Source organism: Candida albicans, chromosome 3 (genome assembly GCF_000182965.3).
Source record: "Candida albicans SC5314 chromosome 3, complete sequence".
In the NCBI taxonomy this organism is placed as follows: Eukaryota; Fungi; Ascomycota; class Pichiomycetes; order Serinales; family Debaryomycetaceae; genus Candida; species Candida albicans.
The window spans coordinates 1,632,036-1,643,601 of NC_032091.1; the positions used below are offsets into that span (position 1 = coordinate 1,632,036).

At 31.0% G+C, this 11,566-nt stretch overlaps 6 protein-coding genes across 6 annotated transcripts; 3 read left to right on the forward strand and 3 right to left on the reverse strand. All coding sequences in view use genetic code 12, as the record gives it.

Moving 5' to 3' along the window:
• Window positions 1-234: 234 nt before the first annotated feature.
• CAALFM_C307120WA (uncharacterized protein) lies at window positions 235-972 on the forward strand (the record flags this gene model as incomplete). The annotated part of the gene is made up of 1 exon (XM_714791.1): window positions 235-972. One exon carries the CDS (start codon window positions 235-237, stop codon window positions 970-972), a length of 738 nt encoding a protein of 245 aa, XP_719884.1.
• Window positions 973-1,288: 316 nt separating this feature from the next.
• CAALFM_C307130WA (cornichon family protein) lies at window positions 1,289-1,962 on the forward strand (the record flags this gene model as incomplete). The annotated part of the gene is made up of 2 exons (XM_019475340.1): window positions 1,289-1,305; window positions 1,566-1,962. The coding sequence occupies 2 exons, from the start codon at window positions 1,289-1,291 to the stop codon at window positions 1,960-1,962; spliced, it is 414 nt and encodes a 137-aa protein (XP_019330885.1).
• A 326-nt stretch (window positions 1,963-2,288) lies between these two features.
• On the reverse strand, window positions 2,289-4,090 carry CAALFM_C307140CA (uncharacterized protein; the record flags this gene model as incomplete). Its single annotated transcript, XM_019475341.1, has 2 exons — window positions 2,289-3,975; window positions 4,044-4,090. 2 exons carry the CDS (start codon window positions 4,088-4,090, stop codon window positions 2,289-2,291), a joined length of 1,734 nt encoding a protein of 577 aa, XP_019330886.1.
• A 435-nt stretch (window positions 4,091-4,525) lies between these two features.
• Window positions 4,526-4,957, reverse strand: RPS12 (40S ribosomal protein eS12; the record flags this gene model as incomplete). Its single annotated transcript, XM_714788.1, has 1 exon — window positions 4,526-4,957. One exon carries the CDS (start codon window positions 4,955-4,957, stop codon window positions 4,526-4,528), a length of 432 nt encoding a protein of 143 aa, XP_719881.1.
• Window positions 4,958-5,861: 904 nt separating this feature from the next.
• On the forward strand, window positions 5,862-7,154 carry PGA32 (Pga32p; the record flags this gene model as incomplete). Its single annotated transcript, XM_714787.1, has 1 exon — window positions 5,862-7,154. The coding sequence occupies one exon, from the start codon at window positions 5,862-5,864 to the stop codon at window positions 7,152-7,154; it is 1,293 nt and encodes a 430-aa protein (XP_719880.1).
• Window positions 7,155-7,543: 389 nt separating this feature from the next.
• Window positions 7,544-9,556, reverse strand: CAALFM_C307170CA (GTPase-activating protein; the record flags this gene model as incomplete). Its single annotated transcript, XM_714786.1, has 1 exon — window positions 7,544-9,556. The coding sequence occupies one exon, from the start codon at window positions 9,554-9,556 to the stop codon at window positions 7,544-7,546; it is 2,013 nt and encodes a 670-aa protein (XP_719879.1).
• Window positions 9,557-11,566: the final 2,010 nt, after the last annotated feature.

Sequence of the window (11,566 nt, forward strand, 5' to 3'; positions counted from 1 at the left end):
TAATTGATAGTAGTTAATTCTTATTCTTGTATTTCTATAATTATATATGGGCAATTGATTCCGCTTTTAAAAGTGGGGGAGAGGGGGGAAGGGGGGCGGCGGCTTTTTTTTTTTGGCATTCGATCAATCAATTCCGCATCATTTGTACCACATAAATAGATTGGAGTTATCTCCACCACACACACAATATTCTTTTTTGACACAACTTTTTTGATAAATTAGTTTCTGTCAACTATGGTATTATCTACTAGAGTATCGATTCAATGGCCACCAAAAGAAGCTGAAGAGAAAACAAGTACATTAGCATTAACCACCCCTGCTAATAATTATGTTGACATTAGAATTTTTAAAACTCAATACCCGTGTTTAAATTCGACATTACCATTACCATTCACACAAGTATTTGAACTTGGATTAGCTGGTAAAGAAATCCCATTAGATAATGACAAGATAAAATTTGATAATTATATTAGTACTTTAGCTTTACAACAAAGTATTGAATCGGGTTTACCAATTTTTTCCATTGATGTTGATATTGGACATTTTTCCAATTATGGATTAGATGGAGATAGGAAAGAAACAGGAGAAATGAAAAATTCAGAAGGTATAATAGCTCCATATATTGAAATATGGAGATCATTAGATCCATTAAAACATACGCCACAAACAGAAGTCAGAGAAAATACTGAGAACGAACCAATGAAAACAAAAATAAAAATGAATGTTTTCACATTAAAATTAATGGATCATTTGGGGGTATTGATACGAATTGGTAATTGGATCCAAGGTATAATTCAAGAAGGTAATTCTATTCATGTAATTAGAAGTTGGTATAATGAAAATTTACAACAATGGTGTAATTTAATTGAATATGGTAATAGTGATGCTTTCCCTATACAGTTTAATGGGGATATAGATGATGTGGTTAAAGTTCGTAATGGTTGGAAATGGAAGTGTATAGAAAGGGAATAGCCTATTTGCATAATTTATATATCTACAGTCTAGAATCTAAGAATCTAAGAATCTATACAGCTATTAAATGTAAACATCAATTGTTTTTTAAGTAAACTTTCTTAATAATAATGTCTTCAAGTGTGCACTGAAGCACTGAAGCACTGGAGTGTGAGTAAAACATGAAATTGAAATTTCGACAGACTGAGAAATCTCAATCAAAAATTAAAGAAAAGCAAAAACAAGGCAAAAAAAAAAAAAATTTTTTTTTCTACCTTCGCTCTTGGTTAATAAATGGAAGACTCTTTCTTATCAAGAATTGAACTAATATTTAAAGATGAACGGTGAAGCATGGTATGTAAACTTATACTATTTAATTATCGATCATTGTTTTATGTGTTTGATAACCTATCAAAAGATAATTTGACAAGTATACCTAATCTTTTGCACAATTTGAAAGGCGAGAAACATTCTAAACAAAGAATGCCACACACACATACACATACACATTACACATTACACACCGACATATGATAAGGAAAACACTTAAATCAAAATATCATCAAGTTGTATTCCCTGGCTTATATTTTACTAACATGACTAAATTATAATAGGTTATTTATTCTTGCAGTTGTCACCAATGCAATTAATTTGTTTTCCCAAGTATTTTTCACCATCATGTATTCTGATTTAGAATGTGATTATATTAATCCTATTGAATTATGTAATAAATTAAATCCTTGGTTTATTCCAGAAGCAGGTTTACATGGTTTCATCACCGTGTTATTTTTAATTAATGGATATTGGTTTTGTTTCTTATTAAATTTACCATTATTTGCTTATAATGCTAATAAATTTTATAATAAAAATCATTTATTAGATGCCACAGAAATTTTTAGAACTTTATCTAAACATAAAAAGGAATCATTTTTGAAATTGGGTTTCCATTTATTGTTGTTCTTTTTCTATTTATATAGAATGATTATGGCATTGGTTAATGATGAACAATAAAAACAAACAACCAAACAACCAGAGAGGGAAAGAGAATTTCGATTACAGGAAAGTAAGGTGAAAGTGAAGCATTTGTTATATTCAAATTTTTGGTTTTCTTGTTTCTTGTTTCTTATTTCTTGTTTCTTGTTTTTGTTTAGTTTTGTTTATAATCATTTTTCTTCTATGATTACGATGAAATCACTCTTTCAAAGAAATATAATGTCCAAGCCCAATGGGAGGAGGGAAATTTGTCTCTTTTTGATGAATTGAGTCTTAATTTTGTTCGTACTAATTTTTTAAACTATATAAACACTTTTATATATTTAAGTATTTACTGGTTAATGTTATATACTATTATCCAAAGTTTCTAATTTATTGTTTATTCGTTCAAGTGTAGGACGTAATCCCGAAGTTTGATTGGCAATTTTTTGTAATGATGCAAGTTCCATATGAACAGTAGAACTTAAATTACCTTTAGTAGTGATATTGTTATTAGGATTCTCAGTGTAAGCCTTAACTTCTCGTAATTGATTATATATTACATCCAAACGTTCTGTTTCCAATTTTTTGTTTGTTACTTGAAGACGTAATTCATTTAATTGATTACCTATATCAGTATGATCTTTTCTTAAATCCAAGATCATTTGTCTTAATTGCTTTTTCGCTTTTTGAACTGAGGCAATATTTTTCGCTACATCTTCTACCGACGTTGCTGCATCTCTAACATTATCAATACTTGAAAGTAAATGTTTTTGAAATCGTTGATGTAAATGTAATCTATTATCAGGAACTTCAGGATCAAATGATGATACCAAATATCGTAAAACATCTAACATTCTCGCCCGTTGTACTCGTCCACGAGTATTTGCTGCATTTACAAGGCTTGGATAATCAATTGTTAACGTCTTTCTAGTTTTCCCATTACCATGGTTAGCATTATTATCAAATAATGGTAGCGCTCTTTTTCTTCGAGATGAAATAATAGGTAATCCTTTTCCTTTTCCTTTTCCTTTTCTACGCGATATAATTGGTCTGCCATAATCTGGATCATAGGCGTTGTCGTCATGCTTGATTTCGTTGTCACTTTCATTATCATCAGTGTCATCTTCAGATTCTTCGCTTAATATTGTTTCAACACTGGATTCTTTTGGAATTGTTGGTGATGGCTGCACCGATTCTTTTTGTTTTGTTATTGACTCTGAAATAAGTGAAGATTCAACTGAATTTGATGATTTTTTTGATCTAGATGGTACTTTTTTCAATGCTTTGAGTGTGTTTTTAGTGTTGTCATGAGCAATTGAAATTTCACTTTCAGTATCTCCAAATAAACTTGTTTCCATAATCGAACTTCTCGGACTATCAGCAAGGGCAGTTTTAGATACAGTATGTCTTTTAATTGGTCTTGATTGTAGAGTATCTATTTTCGATTTTGCTTTGGAAATGTTTGAATTTAGTTTGTTTGTATTTTTTAAAATAGATTCACTCGGTAGATTGGAATTATTATCCAGAGCAATTTTTGATTTCTTTCCACTCGATGGTTTTTTCCTTTTCAGTTTTCCAATTTGTGGTTGAAATGATGGTATAAGTGAATCTTCAGTTATATTTGATTGTGAATATTCGAGATTTTCTTCATCATTGAAATCTTGTAAATTTGATATGGAGTCTACTTCGATTTTAGCTTCTTCTTGTTGTGGTCGTGGTTGTGATTTCTCTTTAAAGCTAACCCGTTTTGTAGTTGACTTCCGAGATATTTTTGGACGTTCGATAATTTTATAAGGTAGTATAGATGATTTTCTTCTACTTGATCGAGATAATTCTAAATCACCATCTTTAGTTAATGCCGATGAAAGTTGAGAAACTAATCGTTTATTCTCGGATGGGTCGATATTTAAATGATTTGCCTTTACATTTCTTGAACCCGATCCTCGTATTCGTGAATCTTTTTTAATTTTCCTATCAGTTGTTGATTGTGCGGAAGAAGTTGTTGGTTTTTGATTGATATTCAATTGAGAAGTTTGTACATTTCGTTGTCTAAATGGAAAAGCAATTGTTAGTAAGTATTAATAACAAATAGTTTAAATAGTAGTTATATAACATACCCTGAGCCTCGTATTCTTGCATCTTTCTTCAATTCTCTGTTATTCATAGTTAAAGATGTAGATTGTGGAGAGATAAATGCTTGAAAGAAAAAAATCAAAATGTAAACAAATGTGCGATTGTTTTTGATTGTTTTGATTTTGATTTTGATTTTGATTTTTTTCTGGTCTTACAATTTTTTTCAAGGTTTTAAGATTGAAGTTGAAGTTGAAGTTGAGATTGATGATGCGAGTCAACCCAAATCAAAGAAATAGAATAAAATAATGAAGTGAGCAATTGCTTATATCATACATCCCTCCAGGTATAAACCGTTTGAAATAGTTACAATCCCAGATCAAATTGTAAATCTTTGACCCCTTCTATCTTTTTATATAAATTAATTGTTTATTTCATTATATTAAATACAGATATACAAAATATAAATCAAAAAAAAACCCTTCAAGAAAGGTTTCTCTCTTTTTTTTTTTAATTAATTCATATCCATTTATTGTTGAGAAAAGTGTTCCAACAAGATGTTTCTTTCATCAGAATCAGCACCCCAGTTTTTGACAACAACACAAGAGGCACCAACAACTTTTCTAGCATTACCATCTCTATCTAATTGACATAAACCAGCCCATTCACCCAATAATTTAGCATCGGAAACTTTAATCAATGGGATTTTTTCTTCTGGTTCATTACATAAAGCTTCAACCAATTTGATGATTGATTCTTCAGTAACAGAGTCACACAAAACACATAATTGAGCTTCTCTTTTAGATAAAGCTTTAGAAGCTTCTCTTAAACCTCTAGCTAAACCATCATGGACTAAAGAAGTTCTTAAAACAACTTTTAAAGCATCTTCAATGGTGATGGCACCGGATTGTTCTTCAACAACAACTTCTTCAACAATTTGTTCTTGTTCAACGTCAGACATTTTTTTAATTTTTTCTTCTTAGTTAGTTAAAAAAAAAGGGGGGGGAGGGGACAAGTTTATATTTATGTATAGACTTCTTCGTCAAGTAAATTGATTTACTGCTCAGTGGTTTCCAAAAGAAAGAACCTAGGTGGGTTATGGGAAGACTAGTGGAAATTTTTCACTACCTACGAGAGAGAGAGAGAGAGAGAGAGAGTACAGTGTCAGTGCCTCAAGGATTCTAAGAAAGAAAAAAAAAAAAATTGTAAGTCGTGTGGTGCACAAACTAAATAGGGCTATAGCCCTAACGCGCTACCAATATTTCTACTTCGTAATTTTTCTGCTCTATTCACGTGACTGTATATACACAATTATATATCTCACATGTACACAAAAAAACAACACACTTGTATCAAAAAACTTCAATATAATTGCTTGTGACAAAGGTATGTTAATATTGTTGTTAATGAAACTTTTGGAAGTTAAATTAGGAAACTTTAAAACTACAGAAAAAGTAAACACCACCCCCTGTTATTACTACCACCACCACCACCACCATCATCATTAAGCAAGTAACAGCTTTTTCTTTCTTTTCAGGTGTTGCTGCTGTTGCTGCTGCTTACTCTTTTTTTTTTTGTTCCATGCGCGTCGTCTAAAACGTTTTTAGTTTTAAAAAATCAATTCTTTAACCAAATTAGGCAATTAATTTTTTTAATTTTGAGTTGAAATCAATTGTTTTATTCATATACAAAATAGGTTATACAAATATGATATGTATATATAAACGTGATAGTAAATGATATAATATAAATAGAGAAATGAGTTCCAATTGAAATTATAATAGTTAACCTGGATCCATCAAATAGTGGTGTTTTTTTTTTGTTTTTTTTTTGTGGGTTTCCTTTCTATCTGTTATTCAAAAATCATGAAAGTATCAACATTAATAATTGTTTCTATTCCAATTGTTCTGGGATTACAAATTAAAGATACCGTGGGTACAACTACAGAAAATACATTTTGGTATCAATTATTTGGAACTCCTTCAAGATCCCAACCAGCAGCAGTAGCCGCCACAGCAGCAGGTACAGAAGTACAAGGATTTACACCGATTTCTACGTCTTCTTCTTCTTCTTCTTCTTCTGCGGCTCCTTGGTATCAAGGATTATTTGGGGTTGGCCGTACTACATTAGGTCAAGTCACAACTCCATCAAGAACATCAACAACAACAACAACCTCAAATCCAATTGCTCCTACTACTTCAATAGCTAATAGCAACAATTTATTTGGAACCGATACAGCCCCAACAACCACAACCACAACTAATGCTAGATCTAGATCTAGATCTACACCAGTAACAGTTTCGGGAGATAATGTTTTAACTTTATTTGGTAATCCAAATTTATCAACTGGAAATGATCAATCTAATTCTGTTTCTAAGACAACAGCAGAAACCACCACCACTTCACTGGCACCTTCTTCTTCTTCTAGAGTACAACCAACTGTTATTAACGGTGGTGGTAGTGATGGAGTATTGACATTATTTGGAAATTCAGAAGCATTATCCAATTTTGATTCGACAACTGTGGTTGATTCCGATAGTACTGCAAGAATAACCCCAATTGCAAGTGCAAGTGCCAGTTCTGGATCAAGTACTAAGGATAATGATAGTGATAGTTCTAGTGCTCGTGGCATTAAATCTATTCCTAATTCATCTGAATTTCTTGCATCATTGATCAATGGTTTAGGCAGTGGTGGTGGTGGTAATGGTAGTGGTTCAAATACTAATTCTTATAAGAATCATTCAACAACTTCTACAACATCAAAATATTTTAATTCCAGTAGTACTGCTACCAAATTATCGTCAAGTAAATCAATTTATTCAAATTCAACCACTTCAAGAAGTTCTTTATCTGTGTCTAGTAGTAGTACTGATGGTGGTGGAGGAGCTAATTTATTTGGACTGCTTTTGAATTCAGTTGCTGCTGTTTCAAGAACCTTAGCTGCTGAATCTACATTAAGTACAGGTACAACCACAACTTCAGACAGTGCCAATTCTAATACAAAGGATTATTCAAGTTATTCTGGTACTATTACATCATTTCCTTCAACTACGGGGAGTTTAAGTGGTGATGGGAATAAATTAATTGGTGGTAATAAATATTTGATTAGTTTTATGTGGACAAATTTGATTTTAACCATGATTATGCTTTTCACATAACCTAGGCTAACTATTTTTTGTCTATCCTTTTGTTGTTTGTGATTTTCAATTCTATATATAGATATAGATATATATATATATATATATATATAATACCATTAATTCGTTGATTGCATTTCAGTTTTCCATTTCTTTACTATAAATATATTATTTTATTAATAGATACAAAATTTGAATAAAAAGATATCAAGAAAAAGAATAAAGATCAAGACTAGTTGGTTTTTTTTTTTTTTTTTTTTTTTTGGTTTAGGTCGTTAAATAATTTTTATAAAGATTTGAGCTTATGAGAATAAGAATGATAATGGAATATAAACAATCCTAAATAAAGGTACTTTGTCCTTTAATAACACCATTTACTTCTTGGTGTAATGATAGTTGTAGCGGCCCTTTTAGAGTTCCATTTCATCAGCACCAAAAGGTTCTGGACCCCTTCCATGATCATCTTCTTCTTCATTATCATTCATATCATTCATATCATTTATATCTTCATCTTCATCTTCATCACTATCAATTGCATTATCACTATGATTATTTTCATTATGTTGTTCTCTAAGAGCAGTAAGACTAGTAATGGATCCACCACCAACAATCCCACCAACAACTGAACTTCTTTTTGGTTGAACTACTGGTTGATTATTTCTATCATATTCATCTTCTTCATCTTCAAAATCAACATCAAAGAAATCATCAGTGGTCCCAGTAATTCTTTGATATATAGATTTAACATCAGTTATAATTCCATCATAACTTAATTCTGAACTTGGCATATTAGTAAAAATAATTTCATTATTAGCATCTTCAACATCTTTATAAACAATATTATTGGTTTTAGTTGGTTTGAAAATATTGGATAAATCAGGATTAATAAAAGTTTTTTCAACGTATCCTAATTTACAAACAATTTCCAATTTATCTTTAGGAACAAAATTAATTAATGATGAACCTAATTTAAATGAATTAACTAATACTGGGGTAGTAGTGCCTTGAGCATTCATAACAAAATCATTATTATTATTATTATTATTATCACCTAATATATCATTAACAATTTCTTCTGAACTTTCTCTTAATAATGATGTCTCCATTTTTTCAAAAGCAGATTCTAAATCAACTTTAGCACGGCTCAAATCCTGTTCGACTGTACTACTAAACCAAATGGCTTGACCATCAGGACAAACCCCGGAATTGCCATTTTGTATAATCACTTGTACTGAATGTTGATTATCCGTTGGTAATGAATGAGGTGGGAAAACAACTATAGCCAGTGATTCATTACCTGACATCCATTCTTTACAATCACGACGAACAACTGTGACTAATCTTGTGACATAATAAGGTTGTAAATTTTCCACCACTTTATTATAAGAACTTTGTAAAAATTTTGGTAATTGAGTCGGAGAAATTATAATTTTTTCATTAATTTTAATATGTGAACCATCATTAAAATGAGCAATTTTAGAAATTGGATCAAAATCGGTTAAATTGGTGTTTAATTTATATGTTGTACCAGCAACAGCAGCGCTTCGACAAAAACCTTGCAGTAATTCACCAGGACCACCGAATTTCGACACCATACAAGGAAATTTACCATAAACATCAAATGAACTTAAAAATCTTTTCATTCTAATTAATGCTTGTTTAGTCGATGTTTGTTCTTTATAACTTAATCCAATAGAATAAACCAATTCATTAATTTGCGGCTCTTCTAATTTAAATTCTTGTTGTAAAAAAACTTGTATTGGAGTATCAGCATAAGGTTTAACTCGTTGTTTATAATCAGGATCCAATAATAAAAATTTCAAAAATTTCATTAAATATCTTTTAGTCATTAATGATAATGATTTATCCGTGAAGATATCTTGTTTGGTGGTAGCATTAACTTTTTGTTGGAAATCATCATTTTCAAAAACATGGAAATTTGATAAACTTTGAAATTCTAAATATCGATAAACTCGTGATTTAATAAGTAATGATAATAAATCACTTTGACAAAACATAATTTTAGGGGTTAAATCAATTCCATAATCTTTTGAAGTATATTGATTACTTTGTTTACCACCAGGAATATAAATCTGAGCATCTTGAAATTGATGGATTTTCCCTGAATTAACATCACCACACCATTTCTTCAATTGTTCAATCGTTAAAGTGGAACAAGAATCTCCATAATATGTGTTACTATCAATATGTAATACTTGAGTTCCTTGCCAAGATAATGCTGCTGCCAAAATGCTTTCTTGTAATCCAGTACCAATAATTAATACATCACAATTATCCATTTTTAAATATTGATCTTGAGGTTTTTCTAATCCTGCTAAATGTGGGATTACCGGTGGAGTATAGACAGTACTTGGTCTACGTTCAGCCATTGATTTACGTCTTTCAGTTCTAGCAAAATTCATATTCAATGGTTTACTATTTTATGGAAAAGTGTGGGGGCAGAAAGGCAGGAGGGCGGGAATTACTTTTAAAGTAGTGAATTAACTTTGGATAAATTTTTTAAAAGAAAGAAGAATACTCTGAAATATGACACAGTTGTTTATTGATTCTTGTAAGTATGAGGGACGTAGTGGTTGGTAGTGGTATTGAGTGATGTTGGTTTGTTTAGTATCGGGTCTGGGGAAGTTTAAAGTTGTAAACGCCTAATGTGGTAATTATTAAAGTGGGGTGGCCAAACTGAGAAGAAGAAGAAGAAGGAAAGGATGATTAAAGTAATTAGATTAATAATACAAAATGAATAAAAGAAAAATGGGAAAATGGGAAAATGAATTGAAAAGTGAATTTAATAAAAAGTTGTAGTTGTAGTTGTAGTTGTAGTTGGTGGTGAGTGAGTGAGTGAGTGAGTGAGTGAGTAAATATATTTTAAGAGGAAGAAAAAATTTTTCTTCTGTGATTTGGAGTTTGATTGTTTTGTTCTAAATGGTTTACTTGTTGTGTCATTAATCTTCTTTCTTCTTCTTTAATTATGAGAAACAGAGAGAAAATTTTTTTTACTCACTCACTCACTTACTCACTGTGTTTAATTAAGTATTGAATCATTAAAGGCGTTTAAGTAGAAAAATTCCTTGCTTTTCCTTTCTTTTTAAGCAATCTGTCTTTCCCCTTTCCCTCCCCCTTGTCTTTACCTTTACCTTTACCTTTTTGCATTCTCATTTGGTCTCTCCCACCTCTATGTCTTTATTATTGTAGTACGCCTCCCTATTCATACTTGGAGAGGGAAGGGAAGAGGGGGTGGGTTCATTAACCGCCAAGTAAATAAAATTTAATCACAAAATTCAAATTAATAATTAAAGTAATCTTTGAGTAAAGTAAGTTAATGGTGGTTATATAAAATATAGTGAGGGCAAACCATGTGTTACACTTGTAAAGTTTCATCTTCTAGTAAGTAGTAGTAGTTTTTTTTTTTTAACGCTGGCTTTTCTACTCTAATTAATTTAACATTGATTAATAATAACCAAATCAACGTTGTTACAACATATTAACTGTTGATTCTACAAATAAACGTGTTCCCAATAAGTTCCTCCCCCCACCCTCCCCCCATATATAATAAAGGTCTCTCTCTCTCTGATGTTAAGGAATTTATTATTAAAAACGCGGCCATCACTCTTCCCTTCCTTTCCCTTCCCAAATTTTTCTTTTTCTTTTTCTTTTTTTTTTCTCAATTTTTGCCACATTGAGTAATCGAACCGAATCTCGGGTAATTGACCGGATATTTGTATCTGACAATAGATACAGACACAGGATACAGATACAGATACAGATACAGATGCAGATACAGATRCAGATACAGATACAGATGCAGATACAGATACAGATGCAGATACAGATACAGATGCAGATACAGATACACACTATACTACTTTTGTTTAGAATTTCATATTCCCATGAAAACAAAAAAGGCTTATAATACAATTGATAATACAGGGGGGTTTAAAGATCTTTTTAATGACAATACTTTAATCTTTAGATCTCAAATGAAAACTTACAAAAACAAAGCTCAAACTATAAAGAAGTGTCGAAGAGTTTACTATATATATATATATATATTGTATGGTCTTTCAGTTGAACACATCTTGATAAGCCATACACCGGTTGAAATAACTCTATTAATTGTTAGATTGACAGAATCAGTTGTAAGGACCAGATAAAGAGTAAATAATGTTGCAACATACTCCCCAACATAATATATATGAATGTGTGTGTGTGTTACCCTATAAACACGACTTTTGAATGTAAATTTTAGAGCTAACTAAAATTTTTTTGGTGTCAAAAAACCTACGGAAACAGTTTTGAAAATAACCTTTAACCAATAAAGCCAATTCTTATAGTTTGGGTGTCGTTTATACTCTTTGTAGTATTCTATGATTACTACTATACATTATATTTATTACAAGTTATTGGGGGAGGGGGGC